Source organism: Sciurus carolinensis, chromosome 6 (assembly GCF_902686445.1).
Source record: "Sciurus carolinensis chromosome 6, mSciCar1.2, whole genome shotgun sequence".
NCBI lineage: Eukaryota > Metazoa > Chordata > Mammalia > Rodentia > Sciuridae > Sciurus > Sciurus carolinensis.
The window spans coordinates 86,926,374-86,952,522 of record NC_062218.1 but is presented as its reverse complement, the minus strand read 5'-3'; the positions used below and the strand labels follow the sequence as shown (position 1 = coordinate 86,952,522).

The 26,149-nt window shown below is 31.3% G+C and overlaps 1 protein-coding gene across 17 annotated transcripts in view; it reads right to left on the bottom strand.

Annotated features, from left to right (window-relative positions):
- Nucleotides 1-1,878: 1,878 nt before the first annotated feature.
- Nucleotides 1,879-26,149, bottom strand: part of Ppip5k2 (diphosphoinositol pentakisphosphate kinase 2) — an 89,218-nt gene continuing 64,947 nt past the window's right edge. For 5 of the 17 annotated variants that reach the window (XM_047555192.1, XM_047555193.1, XM_047555191.1 and 2 more), the window contains 9 exons: nucleotides 22,992-23,159; nucleotides 20,298-20,471; nucleotides 18,985-19,057; nucleotides 17,318-17,437; nucleotides 16,374-16,436; nucleotides 14,595-14,654; nucleotides 12,879-13,016; nucleotides 9,229-9,354; nucleotides 1,879-3,129 (listed from right to left, as the gene is read on the bottom strand). In XM_047555192.1, coding sequence (XP_047411148.1) covers nucleotides 3,017-3,129; nucleotides 9,229-9,354; nucleotides 12,879-13,016; nucleotides 14,595-14,654; nucleotides 16,374-16,436; nucleotides 17,318-17,437; nucleotides 18,985-19,057; nucleotides 20,298-20,471; nucleotides 22,992-23,159 — 1,035 coding nt within the window. In that variant the 3' untranslated portion in view covers nucleotides 1,879-3,016. The remainder of the gene's footprint in view (nucleotides 3,130-9,228; nucleotides 9,355-12,878; nucleotides 13,017-14,594; nucleotides 14,655-16,373; nucleotides 16,437-17,317; nucleotides 17,438-18,984; nucleotides 19,058-20,297; nucleotides 20,472-22,991; nucleotides 23,160-26,149) is intronic. The other 12 variants (XM_047555195.1, XM_047555197.1, XM_047555202.1 and 9 more) reach the window with 9 other exon arrangements.

Here is a 26,149-nt window from a genome sequence, read left to right as displayed (position 1 = left end):
ACGGTCAAGGACTCAGAATTGCCTGAGCTAATAATGCCTGGGTTGGATCCTACCTACCTTCTCTCTGGATCCCAGGCCAAGCACCTTCTTTCTGAGGTCTCCTTATCAGGGGTCCTTTACTGAGACACCCTTCTCCACTGGAACTAAATTCTTTTTTACTGCTCCCACCCCCGCCTTGCCCCACAAGGTCATAAAATGGTGGAGACCTTTGTTCATCATTCCTCAGCAATGACTCAATTCTCCTCATCTGCATTGCATATTCACCTGATTGACTTGTGTCCCATGCTAGTCTACTGGATGGGGGAGAAATGTGACAGGAGGAGCTGATACTACTTTCCTTTTTGGTCTCTTGCTAATATTATCATAGTACATGAATAAAAACTTGATCATTACTCTCATTTTAGCTAACTGTCCAAAGTGACCACCTCAACACTGCATAGTTTGGTAGAGATGCTGGTGAATACCTTGCAATGCACAGAACAGTCTCCCATAATAAATGATCTGATACAAAATGTTAACAGAACTGAGGCTTTATGGGTGAACTGACCCAATCACCAACTCCAGGGTTAATGAATTCATGGAATTACCCTTGAATGTTCTTCATTCAGGGGGGACAGATGACTAAGATGTCCCAATCACACCAAAGTGAATAACTAAATAGTCTGGTTGGGGAAGAATTGCCCTCAATTTTTGTTGCAATGATAATGAACAAGGAAATATGTAGCCCTTGACTGGCACTGATAGCCACCCTGTGAACACAAGGAGAAATAGCTTTGGAATAAAGTTTACTCCATGTCAGAGTAAAGAGGGAGACAACCTAGGCCCGTGAGGACATTACAGTTGGAGCCAACTCCACCTTTGGATCTTCAGAAATGTGTAATAATAAATCTTATGGTTTAACCCAGTTTCAGTTGGAGTTTTCTTACTTGCAATGAAAAATAGTTAAAGATAAAAAAATTTAAAGACATCGAAAACAACATACCCAGAAGCAAAGATGCATTACATATAAACATGTATATAATATATATATTTAATTTAATATCTAAGTATTATTTAATATTAAAAGCTTAGTGGATTTGACAAAGGGGAATGAAAGAATAGGAATGACAGTGGAATGAATCTGTGTACATATATGAATATATCACAGTGAATCTCAACATCATGCACATTCACAAGACTAGGATACCACTTAGAATAAGATATATTCCAGGCTTGTATAAATATATCAAAATAGATTGCACTGTCATGTATAACTAAAAAAATAAATAAATAAAAATTTTAAACAAGAAAGTTTTCTTCATTCTTCCTACTTTGAAAATTAAAGAGAAAGAGATAAATTTACCAGGAGCTGGGGTTGTGGCTCAGTGGTAGAAAACTCCCCTAGCATGTGTGAGGCCCTAGGTTTGATTCTCAGCACCACATAAAAATAAATTAAAGGTATTGTGTCCACCTACACCTAGAAAAAACATATATAAAAAAAAAATTTACCAGCTAAGTCACTCTCTGATTCTGGAAAGAAAATATTTTAATTCAGTTTCATTTAAAAAATGAAAGTAGTTTACTTATCCCCATAATAAGCACATTAACCACATTTTCACATATAGAAACCTTAGGTACATTCAACTGTTTATAAGACAAATCTCCATATAGTACACTTACATTCATGTGAAGTATCTAAACTTATTAACTTACATAGATTTGCAACTTTTGCATTTGGTATCTTTCAAAATAACTAACTAATACACTTATTTTCTAAAATTCAGTTCATATATGATATTGTATTCATACAACAAGGATCCAATCATTCTTCTAAACATAAAATTCCAGCTAAAGTTTTAGCAATCTCATTTATATAACTTGCAATGCAGGGTCTTCTCCGTAGGTTGTACTGTTTGGTTTAGAGTTTAAGTCACTTAAAATGGTTCACAATTATTTGTGCAGCAGGGGAAAAAGCACCAAGGAAAATAATTTTTTTTCCTAGATAAAATCACAGCATAATGATCTCAATTTCCCTTTAAACTTTAACCATTTGAAAAGATCATTTATTTCAAATGTACAATCTTTAAACTTTCTCAGTGACATCCACTGGTACAATCTACATAAGAATGGAAATGGTAAAAACAGCTATACACGATACCTACTAACAATACAATTCAGTTTAACATTAACAATTTCCATTTTTGAGCTGAGTTCTTTAAATCTAAAAATAATCTCAAAATAAGTATCATACTTATAAATTTCTTAGCTATAGATCTTAAAAAGAAAATTTAAAGGTGCCTTTCCTGCCAATATATAAAACAAAAGTTTTCTTGATGAACTAAGCATCTTTTATGATAAGAACATATATAAAGAAAATAGTTTCTATGAATTAATATAAAAACTTATGTGCATAAAGATGAAATTCTCCCAATTGTATATGCAACATTTTAAATAACACACAATAAAAAATTCAAAGCACAGCTTGAAAAAATAACCATGTGTTAATACTCCAGTCATTAAATATTATAGCATATTAAGAGATGTAATATGTAAATGGTCAATGAGATCTCTTTGGAAATATACTCTTCAAAAGTTCCCAATATATAATCTTGCCTGTCAAATTTCAACCCACATTAAAGTTATTTTTATAGCTAACATATAATTCAATGAGAACACAAGTATGCACAGAGGCCACTCATCAGACTCTACTTTGGTACAGGCCAGCTGAGCTTTTGTTCTTTTTCTTTACCACAGGCACATGGTAAACATCAAATTAATAACAGACATTTATGACAATTTTGCAACTCACAAAATGCTAATAAACATTATTTTAAACCTTTCCAGATCACAACAAAAATTCCTTACCTAAATATAAACAAAGAACTCTAGATTGGAAACATTTTTAAACAAATACAAAGATGTTTAAGAAAAAACATAAATTACTTGCTTTGATAGTTTTCAGTCAAGGTTTATTACATTTCTTTTTCTACACAAGTGATTTTTCTAAGTATAAGAAGTTCCAGTTTCTGCCAAGATTTCATTTCTTTTTCCCAGTGTTTTTTTTCTGTTCATGCACATCTGTTTTGCTATTTCCACTCTTTTTCCGAGATGAGGTATTAGCAACAGGTGTATCAGAAGGTCCACTGGGAACTATACAAAAAGAGAAAAACTAATGTTTAGATTTAAACAAGCAATACACGTTTAAATAATACTGCTGAGTAATACACTGTCATCATTGTGATATAAAGAAAACAGCAACATTTAATATAACATTTAAAAAATTTTTTTATTAGTTGCTGATGAACCTTATTTATTTATTTGTACGCAGTGCTAAGAAACGAACCCAGTGCCTCATACATACTAGGCAAGTGCTCTACCACTGAATATAATCCCAGCCCCTAACATAGCATTTTTAGCCTTTTACTTTTTAAGAATTCAGCATAGATATAGAAGAAATAACAATGGGCTATGTTGACAAAATAAGTTTCTCATTTTACTCTACATTATTCCTGGGAGACTAATTCACTTACACCATTTTTAAGTATATGCATTGCACTAATGACTTAAATTTATAATTGTTGTCCAGGCCTTTCCTTTTGTTCTAGATATATACATATATATCTAAATGCCTTCTGGAAATCTCTTTATAGATATCTGATAGGAAACATAAATTTAACATGCTTAAAAGTGAATTCATCATTTCTCCTATAAAAATAAATTTCCTCCTGAATCCCTCATTTCATCACTATATATACAGCTAGAAGTTAGAAAATGAGAAGCACTCTTGGCTTGGGATACATTTTTCTATATCTGAACCAAGATGAAGGCCTAATGAGTCATCAAAAAGTTATTCTAGGTGGAGTTACATTTCTACTATGGGAGGGCATGATCCTATCTGATTAATATTTCTGCAGATAACAAATATACACTCTCCGCAAAATTTGAAAAACAAGTACCTAAAAAGACACTCAAGAAAGAAAAAAATTAGGGAGTTACTGGAGAATAATCAGCACTTGTAAGAGAATAAAACAATAATGAGATGAGTTTCCCCCATTTTAGTGTTTAGCCTGAGAAAAGGCCCCAGTCTGTACTATGTAGAATGACTAATCTAACATAAACCCAATCACATTATCATGAAGAACCAGATAACAAGTATTAGGAGAACTACAGCTGACAGGTGAGAAATGTATGAATGCTGATCAATCTATGGCATGAGCAGAATTAGCTCCAAGCTGCCCTATAGGTTAAAAGTGAACTGAAATTTGAGCCATCACCCACTTCAAGGGACATAGTTTTGCAACTGGGTTCAGATTAATCCTTTGTTTAACAAAACAAACAAACAAAAACATTCTTTGGAGGAACATACCTAAAATAACAGAATCCAAAGTTTTATAACATATCATTCATAAGGTCTAAGTTACAATGCAAAATTACTCAAGCTAAGAAACAGGAAAACATCTATCTCCTCAAGAATGAGCAAAATGACAAAGACCAATACCGAGAAAAGTCTTCACAGAGAAGATTTTTAAAGCAGCAAATTTAATTATGCTCTAGGACAAAGGAAAATGAGCTAACATGAAGTATCTGCAAAAACAAAACAAAATATCTACAAAGAAGAATCAAACAACTAAGTAAATTAAATATTTAATTTTACTTAATTAAATATTTAAAAAAATACTGCTGGGAGCAGTGAGTGGCACATGCCTGTAATCCCAACTACTTGGAAGGATGAGGTAGGCCGATTCCAAGTTTGAGCTCAGCCTGCAACTTCGTCAGACACTGTCTCAAAATAAAAAATAAAAGGACCGGGAAATAGCTCAGTGGTAGAGTGTTTCACTAGCACATGTAAGGCCCTGGTTCAATACTAGGGAGTACTGCAAACAAAACAAAATAAAACCTGGCTGGGTTTAGCAGCAAACTGGGGAGGGCAGGTAAAAGTAAACTCCAACACCAATCAGGATTTCTACCAAACAGAGAGACAGACATAGAAAAGGAAAGACTTAGGCAAACTGCCAAAAGCCAAAGTGAAAAAAAAGAAACCTCTGGAAGCCAAGCAGAGAAAAATAAAGCACTACCTATATGAAAAAATTCAAATTAACTAAAACTTTTTATCAGAAACTATGGAACCAGAAGACAGAACAATATCTTCCAAGTGCTGAGAGAAAAACAAGTTTCTACAAAGAATTCTTTACCCACCAAAATTATCTTACAAGAATACAGAATAAAGACATTTTTCAGTCACAATGAGATGAACAGAATGTGTCGTCAACAGACTGGTAGTATAACAAATGTTAAAGAGTTTCAGGTTGAAGGTAACTTCAGATGGACACACCACACTTCAAGGAAGGAATGAACAGTATCAAAAATGGCAAATATGTGATAAATATATGGATTTTTTTGCTCTTAATTTCTTTAAAATATGACTGTTTAAATCAAGTAGTATTATATTATAATATTTATGATATATGTGGAAGTAACACATACTCATATGGAAAACAATGTACAAAAGATGGAAGGAGGGGAAGGTAAAGAAACCTGTATATTTGTAAGCTTTCCATATGTTAGTTTAGGTGATATAAAATTAACTAAATAAAGAGTATATATTTAAAACAATCAATAAAATAATACAAAAAACCAGGCATGATGGTGCACACCTGTAATCCCAGCAGCTCAGGAGGCTGAGGCAGGAGGGTCACAAATTCAAAGCTAGCCTCAGTAACTTTTGCAAGAAACTTGAAATAAAAAATAAAAAGGGCTAGAGATGTGGCTTGGTGGCTAAGTGCCCCCTGGGTTCAATCTGTGGTCCTCCCCGCCAAAAAAAAACCAAAAAACAAAAACAGATGTAGTAAAAAGTCAATAGGTACATTAAAATGCAAGAGTAAAAAATGTTGAATTAATAAAAAATAAAAAAGGAATAAACAGAAAATAAAACAAAGTAGTTGACCTAACTCAAACATATTAATAATTACATTAAATGTTAATGAACTATAAACACTGTGACTGTTAGTGATACTGTTAGAATGTCAAATATATGCTATTTTAAAATGTTATACATATGAGTAGATAAAAATACACTTTTAATATAAAACTAATTATATACAGTAAGTCTAGGACAGCTGGAATAGATATATTAATTTCATATAAAATAAACTTTAAAGCATTACTGGAAATGAAGGACAAATTTTGTTATAATAAATGGAGTTAAATCCATTAGAAGATATAACAATCAAATATATATGTTACTACTAACAGAGCTCCAAAACACGAAGACAAAATTTACCAAACTGTGGAAGACAATTCCACAATTATGAGTGGAGATTGCTTTTCATATAACTGATAGAACAACCATATATTCTCTCTGTCCCCACCACCTACCAAGACCTATATTTGAACATTATCCACAAACTTGATCAAATTAATGATAAATCATATCCATTAAAATCAATTAACCACAGAATGATCAATTTTTAAAGTACACTTGATACAGTCAAGATAATTCAAATGTTAAGTCATATAAAAAGTCTCACATTTAAAGAACTGAGATCATACAGTATATGCTTTGTAATTGTAATGGAATTAAAAAAGAAATTGGTAAAAAGATATCTAAGAAACATCCCAAATTAGAAGTTGACCAACAGACTTCATAACCACTTTTGTGCAATGCAATTAAAGTGCTCAGAAGAAAACAACTTTAAATGTTTACATAATGAGAAGAAATATCTAACAACTAATGACCCCAGAAACTAGAAATAGAGGATAAAAATAAGCCAAAGTAAGTAGAATGAAGTAGATAAAAAGCAGAAATCATTTAAGTATAAAACAAAGAGAAAAAGATTGAGATAAAGTTGGTCCTTTGAAAAGGCCACAAATGTGGTTAAATTTTTGCAAGAATGATAAAGAAAAAAAGAGAACACAAACTACCAGTGGACTACAAAGAGGTAATGGTAATAACCTCGTTCATTAAAAAGATCACAAACAATGATGCGGACACTGTAGTCAAAATGAACATATTCCCTGAAAAATACATGGTACCAAAACTGCCATAAAAGTGAAATGGAAAATTAATTCTACCAAACACTTAAGGAAGAAATAATAATTTAACAAAAACTCGTTCAGAAATTACAAAAGGAAGAAATACTTCTCAAATCATTCTGTGAAGCTAGAATTACCCTGATAAAACATGAAAAGAACATTACAAGAAAAAGAAAACTATAGATCAAGATACTTCAAAAATGCAAGAAAAAAAAATAACAGAATGAATCAAAAACTATTACCCTAGGTAAATGTATGATTACACAAATGGTTTGCCTCTACTTCATGTACAGAGAAACAAGATGTACCCCCATTTGTTTACAATAAAAATGAATTTAAAAAAAAAATGCAGATGTGAAAATCCTCAAAATTAAGTCCAGTTCATTTCTGTGGCAGTTTTGGGGTGTGTGCAAGTGTGTAAGTGTGAGTTTGGGTGATATATTATGACCAAGTAGAATCTGTCTTAGGAATATAAAGTTGGTTTAATGCTTGAAAAAGTCAAATATAACTCATATAACACCATTTTATCTTTATTATTTGAAACTATTTATGTACTAATAATTATAGTGAAGATAATTATCCAGTAAATACTGCAGTTTTATGCCCTGATTTGTTACAATGTACAAGGTTCAAATCTACTTAAAATATTGACTCTAATGTATAAGGCTGGGTAATCTGAGTAAGCTATAATCAGGTATAACAGAACAAATCAGCAGTACAGAATATCACTGAAGTTCTTGTTTTGATAGCCATAAATACATTATCAATGGAGGTTGGTGGGTCTTGAAGGATGTGAAGGAAGTAAGAATCTTAGAAGAAAAAAATGGCATGACCGCTAAGGGTATTTATTTGGGCAAGAAGTAGAGTTTGGCTACAGTAAAACAATAATAGAAGCTACCATTAAGTGAGTGTTTACAATATGTACTAAGTACTTTATATGTTCTTATATTCATTTTTGATAACTTTTTCTTTTTTTCTTTTTTTGTACAGGGGCTTGAACCCAGGAGTGCTTAACCACTGAGCCAAATCCTTAGCCACTTCTTAAATTTTGAGATAGGGTCTAAGTTACTTAGGGCCTTGCTAAATTGCTAAGGCTGGCTTGATCCTTCTGCCTCAGCCTCTCAAACTGCTGGGATTACAGGTCTGCACCACTGTGCCTGGCTTCAGACAACTTTTAAAGTGATACCATTACCCTAAATTTATGACGATAAGACTAAGGATAAGAGAGGTTGTGTAATTTATCCAAGGTCATATACTAATAAGTAGCAAAGCTGAGATTATAATGTAGGTTTCCTGACTCCTAAGCACAAACTGTAAGTCAAAAGAGCATTTTGAAAGCACTAAAAGGAGGAAAAATATCTCCAATGAGGTTATATTAAAAGCACTGGAGCTATATGAAATTTTCTGAGGAAAACAAAGGATAAGAAAAAACGAACAGGGTTAGAAAGTCACTTTCTGGATTAGGAAAGTAGAAATAATCATCTTCCAACAGGAAAGTTTCAACTAGAAAAGTATATCGTATAAAGTATTACTCTTTCTTCTGAATCAGAGAAATGAAAAGAACACCAAGATAGAGTTATACCTTGGAAGTCAAAGTAAGAGAACATTTTAGGAAGTATCAATATTGTAATCAAATGTGCCAAGTTAAAATAGAAAAATGCTGATAAAATATAGCTGAATTTGGTAGTTATGTCATCAGACTAAGAATAGAGAATTAAAATACTTTAGGCAACAAGAAAATTTTTCTTTTTTAAAATACAGAATGATGCTTAGGCTCAATAAAAAAGCAAAAAGAGAGGGTCCATGACTTAGCTTGGAGAAGTATTTTATTAAATACTTTTTTATTAAATGATGCAGGGGGAGGGACAAATGATTAACATAGACAAAAAGGAAGAGACCTAACAGACTATATAGATTTTTTAAAATATTTTTTATTTGTATATGGACCTTTATTTTACTTATTAATTTATATGCGGTGCTAAGAATCGAACCCAGTGCCTCACACATTCTAGGAAACGATCTATCACTGAATGAGGACCCCAGCCCCAGGACTATATAGATTTAAGATAAGACTATATAGATTTAAGTTAGGATAGGATAATTACTCCGGAAAGTGCAATGACCCTACTGAAAATAGATTTCACATTTAAAAAACAAACTGTTATCAGTCCCCTAATTGCTATGCAGGATTCACAAACTCACAGTCACATCTCTAACCTGGTTTGCTGCTTGCTTTAGTACTCTTTAAGGTAGCCGGGGGTGTTGGGAGGATCTTTGCAGGTGTGTATGTATTTAAAGATACTTTTCTTCGCATTACTGGACTGGTTCGTGAGGCAGAAAAGACTGAAAAAAAATTAAACAAACATAATAATTTAATAATTTCCTGCCAATTCTATCTTAACAGTATAGAAAAAAATTTATGACATAATTTAATGACTCTAAAAATATGTACAATAGTAGAAAAAATAAAAGGCAAAGGTCTGGAGAGTAAGTTCAGCAAAATCATCTTTCACATAAAAAGCCATTCTCTCATGGTCTTACTCAAATCATTGATCTGTTTATACTGTAAATACTAAGCACTCTAAAATTATACACCAAGAGAATGTCAACAGGAATAGTGCAACAGACTTAATTTTGTTCTGCCCTGATAGAAACTGATGTCCTTTAGGGATGTGAGAAAGCTGATGGAACAGTCAGTAATTTTTAAGACAAAATCCCAATAATAAATGAGAATTCAAGAATGATTCCTTTACAAACACAATGGTCTACTAAATTATTATATTTAAGAATAAACTAACTAGATACAAGTAGTTAAATAAATCAGATTGTCTTCTTTATTACCCAGCTAAGATTTACAAGATTTTGCTATTTAGGGGGAAATCCAGACAGCAATACTCAGTGTGCTTTTGAAAATCAAGATGTGGACCAGTTAGGGCAAATGTGACACTGGTGGTTGAGACCTATGCTGAATGAATATATATATGTCACTTGGTAGAGCTCAAAGCGGTCACTAATGAAAATAATGTAGTGAAAAAGTCTCTAAAACAACATATAAAGCACTATATCCTTACTTAGTTCTTTCCTGCTTCCACACTTTTATCTTTTTCTGTTAATTAACTTTCATCACTAACTTGTCCTTATTAGTATTCCTATTCCTTTTTATCAAACCTGATATTGGCAGTGCCCCGTTTTAAGTTCTTGTAGTTACCATACATTTAGAAATTTTTGTCCTAGATGAGGAAAAATACCTTCTTGAACACCAGTGGAATTAATAATGTCTTCTGCCTTGTTATAGACACCACAAAATAAAAATAGTTCTGTATATAGGAAGCTATTTCCTTGTCAATTCAGGGAATTTTTTAAAAAATTTTTTGTAGTACTGGGGATTGAACCCAGTGGCACTTAACCACTAAGCCACATCCCCAGTCCATTTTATTATTTAGAGCCAGTGTCTTGATAAAGTTGCTTAGAGCCTTGCTAAGTTGCTGAGACTGGCTTTGAACTCAAAATCCTCCTGCTTCAGCCTCCCAAGTCACTGGGATTATAGGCGTGCGCCACTCTGCCTGGCTCAGGGAATTAAAATGATGTAAATGCAGTGCATTTAGTAAACATAAATTCTTCAGTTACTTCATAAAATGTAAGATTCAGATACTTCCTTCATAATCAGGACCATTATTTTCTTCAATATTCAAAAAGAATGTAAAAAACTGAGGCTTTAGTCTTGCTCAACCACTAACTGATCTTCTTCAATTATGTCTAAGTTTTTTCCTTTGAACAACAAACTTCTCTCAAATGATACTTTAAATAAAATGGATCAAAGTAGGTACTATGGATGAGGTAGCCATGGAAAATACAAGCCCTAACCATTCAGCTTCCTTCTTTTCCTGTGGATTGCCAAAGGCACTTGGGAACACAGTTTAATATGAATGAACAATATTATCTATAAGGTTTATCTGACTCTTGAACTGTATTATGTAATTTATGTTTTCATCTAGTTTTCTTAATAACTAATTGCATGAGATTTCAAAAGAGTTACAGGGATAGGGTTATAATTTATATCCATGATATACAGAAGAGTTAACCAGAAAAACCGGAAAGGAAATCTAATATCCTTTGCCTCATTAATATACCTCACTAATACACTGATTAACTGAATTCACTAACCACAAAATGAAGTTGTCATAAGATATCAATGCCACAGAATAAATCTTAAAAGATTATCTTTTTAAAAATACTTCACAAAAATTCTACTTTTAAACATATGTCATTATTGCTGCTATTACCTTGAAGTTATTCAATGCAAATTTTCTAAAATTAAACAGCATTGATAACTACCTTAAGTCTTCACTTAATTATTAGAATCTTTTTAAAATCTCTATTTTAAGATTTAAAATTCCTATCCTAGGAAAACAATGAAATATCAAGTATAAAGATACAAGGCTACGCTAAAATTTCTTTAGTTATCTACTGTGAAGGAACGGCACTGTCTATTCTACTAGGGTTACAGACAACATAAAAGGAGTTGAACTTCCTTCATTTTCCTGACTATGACTTTATAGCTTACTATTTCATTTGAAGCATTGTAAATGTTCAGAATCAGACACATTATATGCAAGACGTGAAATTAAAACCTACTTCCCAAAGCTATCCTTAAAATAAAATATTTTAAAACATTCAAATCAAGATACATTTCCATTACCATTAATGACTGAGAGCTGACCTTCAGAAGTGAAAGAAAAGGAAAACGTCACTACATTGAAGAAATGTAGAAACACCATTCGGACAGAATATAGAAAGTGAATAGTGTTCTGGAATTATAAATGTGAAGGCCCAGGAAAAGGAAGAGAATAAAAGCAAGACATGAAAGTGATGTTTATTCTAATAACTATAGGATGTTATTTTATTTGTGGGCAAAACATTTATAGCACCTCAAAAAAAGGGGAATGGTATGCAAAGAAAGTTTGTTGCTCTTCTAGGATATGACTAGAATAGCAAGATTCTTATCTTTAAGCAAAGTATTTCCTCTTAAAACCAGTGCTTTTCAAACTTGAAATTCTAACATTCTGAGGTATGCTATAGAGTTGAAAGTGACAACTGCTAGTTGGCTTCTTCACATCCCAAAAGGTAGTCTGGAGCATTTCCTAAAATGAGGTCCCTCAGAAGTGCCATGTGATTTTTAATATTAATGAAAAAATTTTTTCTTAAAAAAAAAAAAAGTTTTAGAAAATCTAGTTATACAGTGTTCTCCACAGAACTTCAGTCTTTTAGACTAATGTAATTTTACTTCTTCAAAGGTAGGTGGAATATAAAGTTTTCGAAACTTAGCTATGATCCCCTATTCTCCATGCACGTGAATTAACCTCTTCAGAATATTTTCTAAGGAGTACTATCTGGAAAACTGCTGTCCTCATTTGCTCCCTTTAATTAAGAGCTCTTCCAAAGTAATGAGATGGGGGGGGGGATGGGTAAGTGTGTATGTGTGTGGATTAATATGGACTAATTATTTTGTAAATTATTTTATAAGTTATTATGAACTGATATGTAAAAGAAAAGTGATATTTCTAGCAAATTACAGTTTAAAAATAGTTATGACTCTTTATTATGCTGCTGACTTCAATTGCCAGTTTGTAGGTTTTTGGTTTTATTTTCTCTCCTTTTTGTAATAAAATATTTTGGGAAGAATCAAGAAAAGTGGTTCACTGCACCTTAAACAAAAGAATTACTAATAATGTCCCTCTATACTCCTCCTTCCTCTTCTAAAATTCTATTCAGTACTACTATTTGAGTTTGTATATTTTATAATTTTTATTATATTCAACAATTAAATAGTGATGTAAATTACTATGTAAAGTAAAATTTCCTACAACCTTCAGGGGTCTTCCGTGGAATTTCATTTGATGGAGATGCAATAGATGCAAGAAATTCATCCACCTGCTTTAAAGAGAGGGCATTGTGAAGAGTTTCTAGAGGACAAATAGATGGCACCATGGAATACAATTCAAAGCCTGCAAGAGAAAAAACAAAAACAAAAAAGTAAAGTTGGGTGTTTTCAAAATCAATAATTGAAAAGAAAGATGGTCACTGCTTAGAACTGGAAAATTTAGGTCTTTTCAATATATCTCATGCAAACACACAAGATCTCCCAAGTCATGACACCAGATGCTATGCAATACAGGTTGAAATGTGACAGATTTCACTTTACATGCACACGAATTCTGTCTACATGAGCAAAATCTAAGAGTAATACTTAAGAAAACCTAGGGGGAAAAAGGCAAGGTACAACTTTTCAATTTTTATCTTTTAAAACCAGGTCTATTCAATAGATGAATAAACTGATGTCATAATGAGTCCTTGATGCTAGAATGCTAAAGGCAATTTCTTGTCAAAAAACAGTTGCATGATTATTTGTAAAGAATGATTTTAAACACTTTTGTAGTCACATCAAGGCCAATAATACTCTCTAGTATGATCCTAAAATGATGTTCATTCACTTAGAGTAGAATTAAAATTATGAAACATATTTCACCTACCTTTACTGAATTAACACCAATAATTCTATTATTGGAAGTCACTGACTGAGTAAAGTTAGGTCAAGTAAAAAGCAATACCAATTACAAATATGTTCATATTTAACAATAGCAGAGAAATGCAAAAAATTCATGTAATATTCATGCAGCTATGTATTAATATCAGTGAGACAAAAGCACTTAAACACAGTTTATTTTCTTAAACCAATAGGATACAGGTTATTCACTTTTTTAAAAGAAAATTATCTATTTATTTAAATTTTATTCAACTGAATGGCTTTTAAAATTGCTTTAATATACTGTTAAAAATAACAAGTCTTTCTTCATGTACTCTTCCAAAATTCTAAACTAATTCTCCTTCAAAGAAATACTTTAAATATTTAAGTTTACATAAAAATCTTACACCAGTAATTAAAAAGTAAGAATTAACTAAATTCAGATTGCAAAATAGACCCTGCTTCAATAAGCATGTGCTCATTTTAAAACTGAGTGCTATTTGATTTTCCTCCTTAAATTTTGGTAGGAAATATGGACCCAAGAACCACTGAGGAGATTCCCAGTTGGAAAAGGAAAACTTGATTAAAAGGAATCTAATCTTACTATGAAAACAACCAAAGGGTTTACAAAACTGATAAATTTGATTTTCAGGTGTAAACCAAAGCAAGACAGAACACTGCATATACTTAAAAAGAACTATAATATTTTAACAGCACTTAAAACACCTAAATACTAAAGAAATTATGCTTGCACAATTGTTATTTTCTTTTTCACAGTATAAAATTCATGCAAATAAGCTCAAACCCTTTCTTTGCATAACAGACCAAAATAAACAACGTGTTCTTTCTCCTTTACTTAGGATGTTTATATGTCTATTATTTTCTTTCCTTCACCTGCTATTATTTTATAGCAGGCAAATGACAATACAATCAAGTTCCTCAGGACTACAATTTTCCCATTTATCTTTAGTAAACATTTTATTTAAAGCACAATGAAAGGGTTAGCACAGCAATTTAAAAAGCCACCCTGCTGACATGTTTAGAAGCTATAAAAACATACCACTGGAGCCTAGAAATTCCACAGAGGAAATGGACCAGCACCTATAGAGGTGTAGGTGTTCTGCACAGAGGCCCAGAAAATAAGGTAAAGCACTGTCAGAAGATACTTGTTTCACCATGTTCCTTGAACTAAAGATGAAGGAGGGGTAAGTCCATGATATGTGTTAAAGATGGAAATAACATGAAAGTTAGGGGAAATAAAAAGTGAAAGGAAGAGTCAAATGACAATTCATCAGACAGATAAGACAACACAGCATTAAAAAAAGAAAAAAGAAATCCTGAAAACCCAAAAGAACTATTTCTATAATTGGAAGAAATGTATTTTATATGCATTAAATTGTATAATGTGTAGAAAAAGCCACATTTAAAAAATATCCTAAATCAAAGAAATATAAAATACTCTATTTTCTTTTAAATTTAACAAAAGGATTTATTATTATTTTTATCTTCAGTTAAAACAGAGTTCTTTTCTTGATAAAAGCTGGAAGCCTGATTTTAAGCACATAAGTATTTAGCATACAACTATAGACAGTCTTAAACCTGTAATATTTCTTCTTAGAATTTTGTAAATTGTTTTTCTTGTGACTTGCTTTTCTTCTAAGAGGTTCTTATGTATGTGATATCTTTAGAAGATGGAGCTGTATCAAATAAAGACCTTTTTTCTTCAGAATGTAGTATTTAAACAGCTATACTGGAGGGAAAGCACACTAAACTTTTGTTGAGGATACTTTTATTTGTTGCATACTAGGGTACTGTTCTCTAGATGTGTTGTTAATGGATCTGAAAGGGGAAGATGATCACAAACTTAAGTTTCATGAAAGTTTCAGTTTTTGAAAGACTTATTTGTAGTTAAAAAATTTAAGAAAATTCCAGGGATAAAAGTACCTTCATTCCAAATAAAAGCAAAAACCTTTACATTTAAAAAAATTCTTAGGTTCTGTAGTATTTAAAAATGATTAGTAAATACTCTCTTTTGCCCCATAAGATTAAGTTTTATGTAAAAAGTTGCAATACTGCAATGATTCAATTTATAAATACTGGATGAAACATTTTACTATTCAGCCTCAAAAATTGAATTTAGTTGAATTGGGTTTCTGGACTTTTTTTTCTATCAGGAATACCCCAAATTTTAAGAAAAAGTAATGGTAACAAAAGGAATTGGTTGCTTGATAACAGCAATCCATACTGCCACTAGAGGACAAAGCAACTGCTGCTCAGTTTTCAAAGTGTTCCAGATCAAGTCTGGTTTTGTTTTAGGCAAAGTGCCAGGGATAAATGTTACTTAGTGAAATCTGCATCACCTGGTTCCCAAGAAATTTTCAAAGACACTTCACATTTGACTATTTGATACAGTTCACTCTGTATTTCTGTTAAATATCTCAATAAATCAACCATGTACAAAAAAAAAGAATTAGGAGAAAAAAATTAAAATGGTTAATAATTAAGAACAAATTAATACCATTTTTACAGTTTAAAAATTTGTGTGTATTAATCATTTGAGAAATCAGAATTTTAAGGTATTATTTTAGGATTATAACTCATCATCATTGTGCTTATTTAAGAGTTTGATGAGTTACATTAAATTATTGGATAAATCAGAGTTGAAAAAGGGAGCCAGCCAGTATCAATAATTTGGGTGAATAATAAGTTGGGATTGTATGCCAATTGAAATTAAGAATGAATAATGAATGATACTGTATACCCCACATTTTGAAATAAAAGAAAAAATTAAAAAGGGATGAAGCAGGAGAGTATCTTTTAAAATAAAAGCAAAACGTACCATTGGTTGGGTGTCGAGCAAATGAGATAGAAAACCTTTTAACAGCAGAACCGCGTGTGGCGTCTGAGAAAGAGAAAAACAGGTACCTGAAATTTGTAACAGCTACCAAAAGAAGAACACTTAAAAAAAAAAAAAAAAAAAAAAAAAAGAGGGGGAAAAACAAATATAGAAGGAGGTTAGAATTAGGTGACATGCAGAAGGGACAATGAGAGAAAGTAATAAGCCATATACTGGTTAAAAGCAGTAAACTGGCTTGATGATAGAGGCAAAATGTTTAATGAAATATAAAAAAGAAAGAAAAGCAGAATGAGCTGGCAATTTTGGTAAATCTAAGTTTTACTGATTAAAATAAATTTGTGGATATATAAGCAAAAGTCTTAAATAATGCTTATCCCAAAAGCTAAAGTACTCCATTTAGCAAAAGGGACCATCTTCCAAGAGTCTCAAAGGCACTCTGAATACCAAAATCTCAACTTAAGGTATATTAACAACAGTGAGAGGATCTCCTTCAGCTAGGAATCCTAAAATATTCTTTCTATGGTTATTTTTGTAAAAATATTACCAACTTGGCATTTTCTTCTACTTAAACATTTCATTCACCTTAATTAGTTCTATATCAATAAGTAAGACAAGGGTTAACAATGGACAAGTTTAAAAGATCAAAGAAAATTCTTTATACTATGGATTATCAATTATTTAAAAGAAGAACACACATGATGCAAACTACTTACTGTACAAGTACTTTAAAAATAACTACAATTAATTGTTTGATGGAACATGGATCCAAGCTGTGGATAACAGAGAGCACTGATAATCATTTAGGTAAAGGGTGCTAGGATTCCACTTGAATCAGTCAGTGGCTTTAGATGTACTTTTGAGAAACACTGCTCATGGGTGTGTGCATGAGTGTAGGTAGGAATCTGTGTGTGCATGTGTGCACATACCATCTATGCAGCCAGAAGAGGTCAGCTTTTTACGATGAGTACGAGCATAATCCTGTAGGTTAGGTGCGCTTGAAGAACCCCCGAGCACCGAGGTGCTAAACAGGCCCGCACAGTGAGACCCTGATGGGAGTTAGAGAAAATACATACAACAACGGGTGTTCTTCCATTCACATTGGGAATTCATGCAGCATGCAATCAACATGGCTCTTACCAACACACAGGCAGCCTTTGGCAGTGCCTTGAACAGGCTCACAATATGCTTGTAATGTTCTACGGAACATTACAAAATGCTTCTAATAACAACTATGTACAAATGGGGTAACAACACTTAAAATGCTATCTCTGAGGAAAAATATATGCCTTCACAATAATTAGATATAGGTACACTTAAAAAGTCTTAAAAATATTACCATAAAAATCAATTTAGGACAAGAAGGGATCCTGATAAACAAATTGCAAGAGTAGTCTATATTTAAAAAAAAAAAAAAACCTTCTCCTACCATAAATTATTATAGTAAATCAATACTCTTGAATGTATGCCTATAAATGAAGAATCTTTTCTGATCCCCCTGAATTAAGGATTATCAATCTTTCTTATGAAATAAAGTATATCAACTTATTTACTTGTGAGACCAGAAAAAATAATTCCTTTTCAGTCACTTGGGTCTAATCCACTTTAAATTTCTCATGGTTCACAAATGATTCAAGATCTTAATTAATAAAGCCCCCAATAAAACATGCTATCAAGTAAAATACAGCCAGTATAAATTGATATTCTGTAGCCAAAGTCTTTGTACTCAAGAAAAACTTTCACTACTGGAGAAGAATAAATAAATTTCTATCCAATATACTATGCTAGTACATTAAGATGGTATAATATATACATTTCCATTAAAATACTGTGGGAATATTAAAAGTTATCAATATAAGCTATTAAAGTAATTAACAAAAGATCATCAAATATGTAGGCATCAACAAAGTTCATATACTTAGTATAGAGACTGCAATACATACACAGTTTAAACTTATGAAACCTATGCTTTTATTAATCTGTTTAGACAACTATTTACGGAAAAGAGTAATGATATTACCTCATATAGTTTATTAACCAATGAGCTTAAAACCAATGAGTTTGGAAAAGCGTTCTCCAAAGTTGCTCTGAGTGTTAGCAAAGAAACAATTATATTCTATAGTTCAATAGAGAGTAAGTCTGCCACTGTACATTAGTTTTGCTTTGGTTTTCCTTAAGAGCTGCTCCAAAAGAAAATTAATTCACCCAGATAGGGTTTGAAACACTCTCTACCTAAAAAACCTTTTTAATCAGAAAAATAGATTTTTTTTTTCATGCAATAGCACCTTTTAATCTTTACTGACTAGGGAAATGAAGTTTCCCTCATATATTAATTATATAGTAATAGGTTAAAAAATAGCATTGGCAAGTGGACTAAGTCATTACCTTACGGTTATACAACAAAATTAAAAATTTAAAGTATCAAAACTTTACTATGTATTTGAGTTGTACAACTCAACATTTCTGAATTAGTACACATCAAATAAAAACTAAAGCATAGCATTTGGTCATGCTTTTATCAGTGAAGAGTTTTACATGTGTGCACAATATTGAGTTTAAAAAGGGAATGGAATACAATTTCCTTTAAACCACATACCTACAGTAGGGTTCTGTTTCTGTTCCACAAGAGCTCTTGGTGTTCGAAGGTAATTAGCATTTTCAGATACAACCTACATAAGGAAAACAAAATTAGTGAAATAAAACAGCAAACTAAATTAGAAAGTCCTTAGTTCATATGCAGCCTGTTCCAGACAGACAAAGGTTAATAAGCTGTATGATAAATATTAGTAGAAATACACAAAACATGAAAGATCATGCAAGATCCCCTTTTGAAGGGAGTCCATTTCATATGATGTCCTTGCAATGAAGTGGTGCGAAGCAGGCATTCAGAATGAAACATCATGTATGAAATAAGACAGATGAAAAGAAACAATTAATAGATTGATAAATCCACTTTCTCTTAAAAGAAGTCAAATGCCCACTCTAAAACAGCTCCTGTATTTGAAGGGGGAAAAAACAACCACAAACAAAAGAAAAGACAGACAGACTGTTAAAGTCACCATACAATTACTGATCCATGCATGGACTTTATCAGAGTAACCTTTAAATATTCACAGCCTTAATGGATACCATAATCCCTTTTCCTATAATCAAATGCATTATATTTCCAAAAGGAAATTGCTGAAATTATCAGAAAAGTCATGTGTAACAGCAGACCTTCCATTGTAACAAAAACCAGAGTATTTAAAGTTTCCAAATGCCATCACAGAAAGTTCTTCTGAAGTCATTTTATTTCGAACCAGATTGTTGATGGGCATATAAACACTTGCCCTGTCTTATACAGTTCAAAGAAAAACATAAAGTACATATCCCTTAAATCAGATACTTCCAGATAAAGGAACAGTGAGGAAGAGAACGTATTAGATGTATCATGCTAATTAACACTGGGCCACATAAATTTTGATATTTAAAAAAATGTTTATATTCTCAGCAAATTCCAAATGGAATCAATTTTTTCAATTATGGGGGGGAGATCAGTAAATTTTTTTACCAACAAATCACACAATTTTGTTTCTGAACATTTTAAAAGATAACTGAAGTCAAAGGAAGATTTCTTTCCCTTTAAAATAATTTTGTCAGCAAGCTCAAGTTCCAGGAATATAAAATTTATTATTATTTAAATCCTGGATATTTAGAACTTTCCCAGTAAAAACGCTGAACACATGCAATATAAGTGGTTACTTTCCCTCAATTATTGTTAGATATAAATATTTTTAAGTGGACTCAAAATTTAAAAGCGGAAGGATTTACTCTGATATAAAATACAAGGGATTAGATGTCCTCAAAGACAGTTGTTTGTTGCTCTGAATGCAGGGAGGAAAAATGTTTAATGAAGTAAAATTTAAAAACCTGTTGCCATGAGCCAAAAATACTGGATGTGAAAGCCAATGATTTGGGGGAGACAGGGGAAGAAGTGATTTGTTCCCCTGATCTGCGTCTTCGACGCCCAGTACCCACACCACTGGTATAATGCAGCCAGGTACCAGTACCCTCTGGGCTAGACACACTCAGGGGGCTCTCTTCCTGAAAGTGAGAAAGGGGGCAAAAAAAAAAAAAAAAAAAAAAAAAAAAAAAGCAGAGCATGCACAGTTAGATACAACAGAGCCAAATGATCAGAAAGAAAAAAAAATACAGTTTGTTTGCATTTGATCATTAATTTTTTTATAAAAATAACTAAACCGTAATTTGGGAGCCAAATATTTTAATATTTGATAATTTGATAGGAATAACAAATTTAATTTTGTGATAACAATATAGAACTGTTGTATTTCCTTAAAATACATAAAATATTCATATTAATAGATGTTCCTTCTCTTTTAAAACCGAAAAACTTTTCATGTTTCTATCTAGCAACTATTTAAATATGAAATTATTGTTTCATTTTAAATACTCAAGATATTTTGTGCTGTTGTGGGTGAAGTTTTCAACCCAAAGCTCTAAAGGATTATGCAAAGTAAAGGTTAAAGAGGTTTCAAAGTATAGAACTTAGAAAAGAAAATCTCTCTCCTAGTCACTCAGAAAGAAAAATCAGACACAATTTGTATTTGTTTATGTACTCTCAAGTGATTTGTTTACCCCTTCCAAAAATTATTTACAGAATTCAGAAGGCAAAACATGCAGCAGACATTCTCATATCTCTACATGTTCAGGTTTCAGACAGTGAGGGCAGAATAAAATCTACCTGCACAAAATAAAGAGAATATTATTTTTTCTCTGTGTCTTTTAGAAATACAAACTTCAGATATTAAAGTGATGGTGGAGAATGGAAAAAGTCTTCAAGGTTTAACTCGAATAATTTACCTTATGTAAGTAAAAGTTTAACATGTCATAGGAATAATCTCTTTAAAGCAACTATTTAATAATTCATAAGAGAGATTTATAAATGTGTTCTGTGTTTTTAGAGTTAACAAGAACAGTGACTTTGTTAAAGTCACAACATAGATGAGTTGATTCAAAATACATTTTGTTTTAGCAGTGTTATATAGATGTTTTGGAGAGCAAAGAAGAGGGTTTCATTGTGAAATTCTAAACAATTTAATCAACTGCACATTGCTTGCTCAACAACACATCAAAATCACTGCACTTGAACAAATGGTGGCTTAGATTATATTAAGATAGATCATTCCCAATTTTCTGAAATTAAGTATACCTGAACATAAAAACAGGTTTCTTTCTTTCATTTTTTGTGTATTGGAGATTGAACCCAGGAGCACTTAACCACTAAGCTATATCCTCAGTTCTTTTTTATTTTTATTCTGAGACAGGGTCTTGCTAAGTTGCTGAGGCTCACCTCAAACTTGTAATCCTCCTGCCTTAGTCTCCCAGATTGCTAGGATTATAGGCATATGCCATTGTGCCTGGCAAAAGTAGACTTCTCATGTTTCAATTAAGCCATAATAGAACATATAATCCCAGGTTCTATAATTGCTAACCAGCATTTTTTTTAAACTGCCCTTATAATTAACTTAAAATATCATGTTCTAGGTAGATTACCCTAACTAGTATATACAATTTCTATTATCAAATTGTAACAATCTACTGAGTTTTTTCCTATGCTTGACTGTCAAATTATATGAAATCTGAGGATCATAAAACAATTAGGATTGTATAATTTGGGGTTGTAGAATAAGCACAAGTCTTTTTTATTGTTTATATTCTTAACCATCAACTGATAGATAATGTGATACCTAATTCTATGAATTTGATCTATATAAATACAAACAAAAATGTTTCTAATTTAAGAGTTGATGGCTTTTCCTATCTCCAATTTAATTTCTTGCTTTATATCTTTATTAGAGCATTTAGAAAATATTTATAAGCACTGACCTCAATCAGTACTAGCAGAATCATCCTACAGAAAATAAATAATTCAAAATAAAGGTTAAAAGTATAACATATATACACATATTAAAAATCTACCTAAAGAAGCTTTATTGCAACAGCTCAACCTTCCTTTTAAATGTTACAGTAATAATTAATAGAATATTATTCTAACAGTGAGCATAAGAATTAGTTTAACTGACTTAATTACATATTTTAATACAAAGATAAATTTTTCAATTATATTACCAAATTTTCAAACTTCTATGTAAATTTTTGCAATCAAGCAAACAATTTGAAATTTCATTTATTAATCTTCAGTGTCAATGGAATCACAGTTGAAGCATCTTTGGCAATTTCTGACTAGGTTTAACAAATTAAAATTATTCTTGATATATTAAACCAAACTTTAAAAAAATTCTTTATTGAAGAATAACCTAATGGGACAAGACAAAAAACATGGATGTTTATCCAGTTCTTAGGCCTTACTTTCATATTTGTATTCAATTTTGTTACAAAATCTACACAGATTTCCAAACTTTAAAACTGATCCTTGTTTTCTAACTGCCTCTATATTTTTAAAAATTTGTTTGAAAAATAGACAAAGATGACTAAAATTTGTAAGGTTCCAAAACTCCATAATAAAAGCTGTATTTTCTTTTCAGTTTTATTAACATATAGTTAGTTTACTCTATGAAAACAAGCTCTGACACATATACATACTTCATTTGTAGCCATCTTCCTAGATCGAGGGAGTGGAGACTTCCTGTGTATGTGAATTGGCTCTGATACCATTGGTTTAAACAGTATCACAGCTCGATCAATCTCATCTCTTTTAGAAGTATGTGGTTCGTCATCATTATCAATTTTAAAAGATTTTCTGCCTTCATTCTGTGAGGAAAAGATACAGCACACTTATAATTCAGATTAACAAAATCTCTTCTGATAACAAATTCAACTACCAACTAAAGTAGTCATTTGTTGTATATATGTGTGTGTGTGTGTGTATGTGTGTGTGTGTGTGTGTATACACACACACATACAATTTGCATTCTGAAATGAATTAATAATATTAGTTGAACTCTTACAATAGCTTATTATGCTGTGTACTGTGAAAGAGAAGACCAAATCTCTGACTTTAAGAAATACATACACTTGGGGCTGGGGTTGTGGCTCAGCTGGGCATGTGTCAGGCCCTGGGGTTCAATACTCGGCAACACATATAAATAAATAAAATAAAAGATCCATTGGCAACTAAAAAAATATTTTAAAAAAAATACATTCACTTTATGGATAAGTTAAGTAAAATAATAATTTAAATAAAACACATATAAAAAAGTACATAGTTAAATTTCTTCAAATATACAAATAATAATAAATGACAAAAAAGAGTAGAGATTAGTTTCATTATATAGAAATATTATCAGCCCAAGCATGAATAAAATAGCATTTGAATTTATACAATATTTAAATTCTATTCTGAATATTTTCAATAAATGTGATGAATAATCATCCATTAAATACTATACTGAGTGTGTATTATTTGCCAGGAACTCTGATGAATAAGGCGTAGTCTCAGACAAAATCCTTTATTAAATTAAAGACTATATAAATATAAAAAAGACTTGCTTAATCTAAAATTTGAAATAACCATCACAGCTAATATCGTTATTCATAGATAAGATCTTAGATACAGAAAATCCAAATGACTCTATGGACAAATTATTAGAATGAATAAAGCAGATAGTAAGTTTTCTAGTTATATAATCTTAAAACAAGTTAAAATTCAATATGACAGTAAAAAACAGAAAATCAAAATTAAATAATAGCATCAAAAACTATAAAGAATCTATGAATTAATCTCACAAAAACGTGACATTACAAACCTTAACTTTGCCAAAAATCATATAACTTACAGCCAAACTGAGAAACATACCAAGTCTTTATACTTGAAGATGCAGTACCACAAAAGTATCTTTTCTCTCAAAATTGATATGCAGAGTTGTGTAATCCTAATTTAAATCCCCAAAAGTTCTTTTTGAAACATTATAAGATTACAAAATTTATATGAAAATTCCAGAACTCTAAAATACTTAAGGTAATCTTGAAGAAAAATAAAGCTGAGGGACTCTAGAGTCAGAAATTAATATTTATTATAGTAACTATAATTAAAATTTTGATATTGATATAAAAACAGAAAGACAGACCAATGGAGTAATACTAAGGAATAGTTCAAAAACCAATCTACCAATATATGAAAACAGTATGTCTGGAATATCAGAAGTACTACTGCAGACAGTAGAGAAAAGATGAACTCTTCGATATACAGTACTAGAACTAGTTTTCCATTCAGGGAAAAAACAAAACAAAAACAAAAAACTGGACTTCATATCACACATGCCATATCCAAAAAAACTGAATTTTTGTGCATTAAAATAGGGGAAGAAGAAGATACTAGATATAAGAAGAGCAGCAGGAAAGACTAAAGACATCAGTAATGCTCAATTATGTAGATAAATCTAAACCTACTTGGATGATATGTTCTGACACATATAATTACTTTGTTAGAAAAATATGCATATACCTTCTAACAGATCATGATTCTAACACAATCAATATTCTAACACATTCTAATACCTAAATGAATACTGACTATAAAGAAAAATAATGACCTGGAGGATTTAAAATATATTTTAAAAACATATATAATTAAAATTCATGACAAAAATAATATAAAAATGGGATTGACAGTAAAAAGGATTAAAATATTTCAACATGATTATAAGTCTAATAACAGTAAAAGCTGTACTGTACTAGTTCTAGGGTAATCATTAAAAGAATAGTGGGGCAAGTACTAGAGAGTGATAATGGCCAAATTATATTATTATATTGTGTACTGTGTGCATATGCAAATGTGTAACAACAAATCACATCAGTATGTACAATTAGAATGCATCAACAAAAAAATGTGGGAAAAGAAAAAAAAATTTACATGGTAAGATAATGTAAAAATTACCAAGTAGTCAATATTAGAGGGGGAAATTACTTCAAGGAAGGAAAGAAGTGAGAGAAAAAGGAATATAAAATAGGTAGAACATATAGAAAAATAGTTGTATGGTCTTAAGGGGATATATAATAAATTCTAAGTACATCGAATTATATTATCTATGAACTACAATTACAGGACAAAGATTGTGAGACAGTAAGAAACAAAACTTAAATACATACTATTTATGAGATACTTTGTAAATATATGAATCTAAGAGGTTGAAAGTAAATGGATGAAAAATATATGGGAAAAAAAAGATACTGTATGACTCTTCTTAACTGAGATTTCTCATGAGAAGTAAGTATTAATACATTAGCAGTCTTTGAAGTAATGTTTCTTGTATGTATGTAGGATGGTATTCTTATAACACCCTTCTCAGAGGATAGTCTCTCAAACTGTGTGTATTAGGTGGTTCAGATGAGGAACCTCAGAAAGGCTTTTATACTGAAGTCAAGAAACATCATTAAAAATAAAAGGAGACTTCCATAATGAGAAAAGGATTAATATACCAGGAAGATGGATCAACAGATGATTAGAACATACATACACAAAGTGAAGTTCAAAATCAATTAAGGAGGAGGAACTCAAATATATACCAGATGTCTTCACTGGTAAATACCAATGCTTTCTGTCTACACCCTAGTAATAAGGGTAAATTAGAAATGTATTAGCTTTTCCCACAACTTAAGATCCATTTTCAATCATTACAATGACTATTTGTATTAAGATACTCTGAACTGACTAGTTCTCCTATAGTTTCTTTAGCTTAGCTCCTCATCAGAAGTAAAAGTAAATTATCCTGGAAACATATAATATCAACTATAGGCTCAAA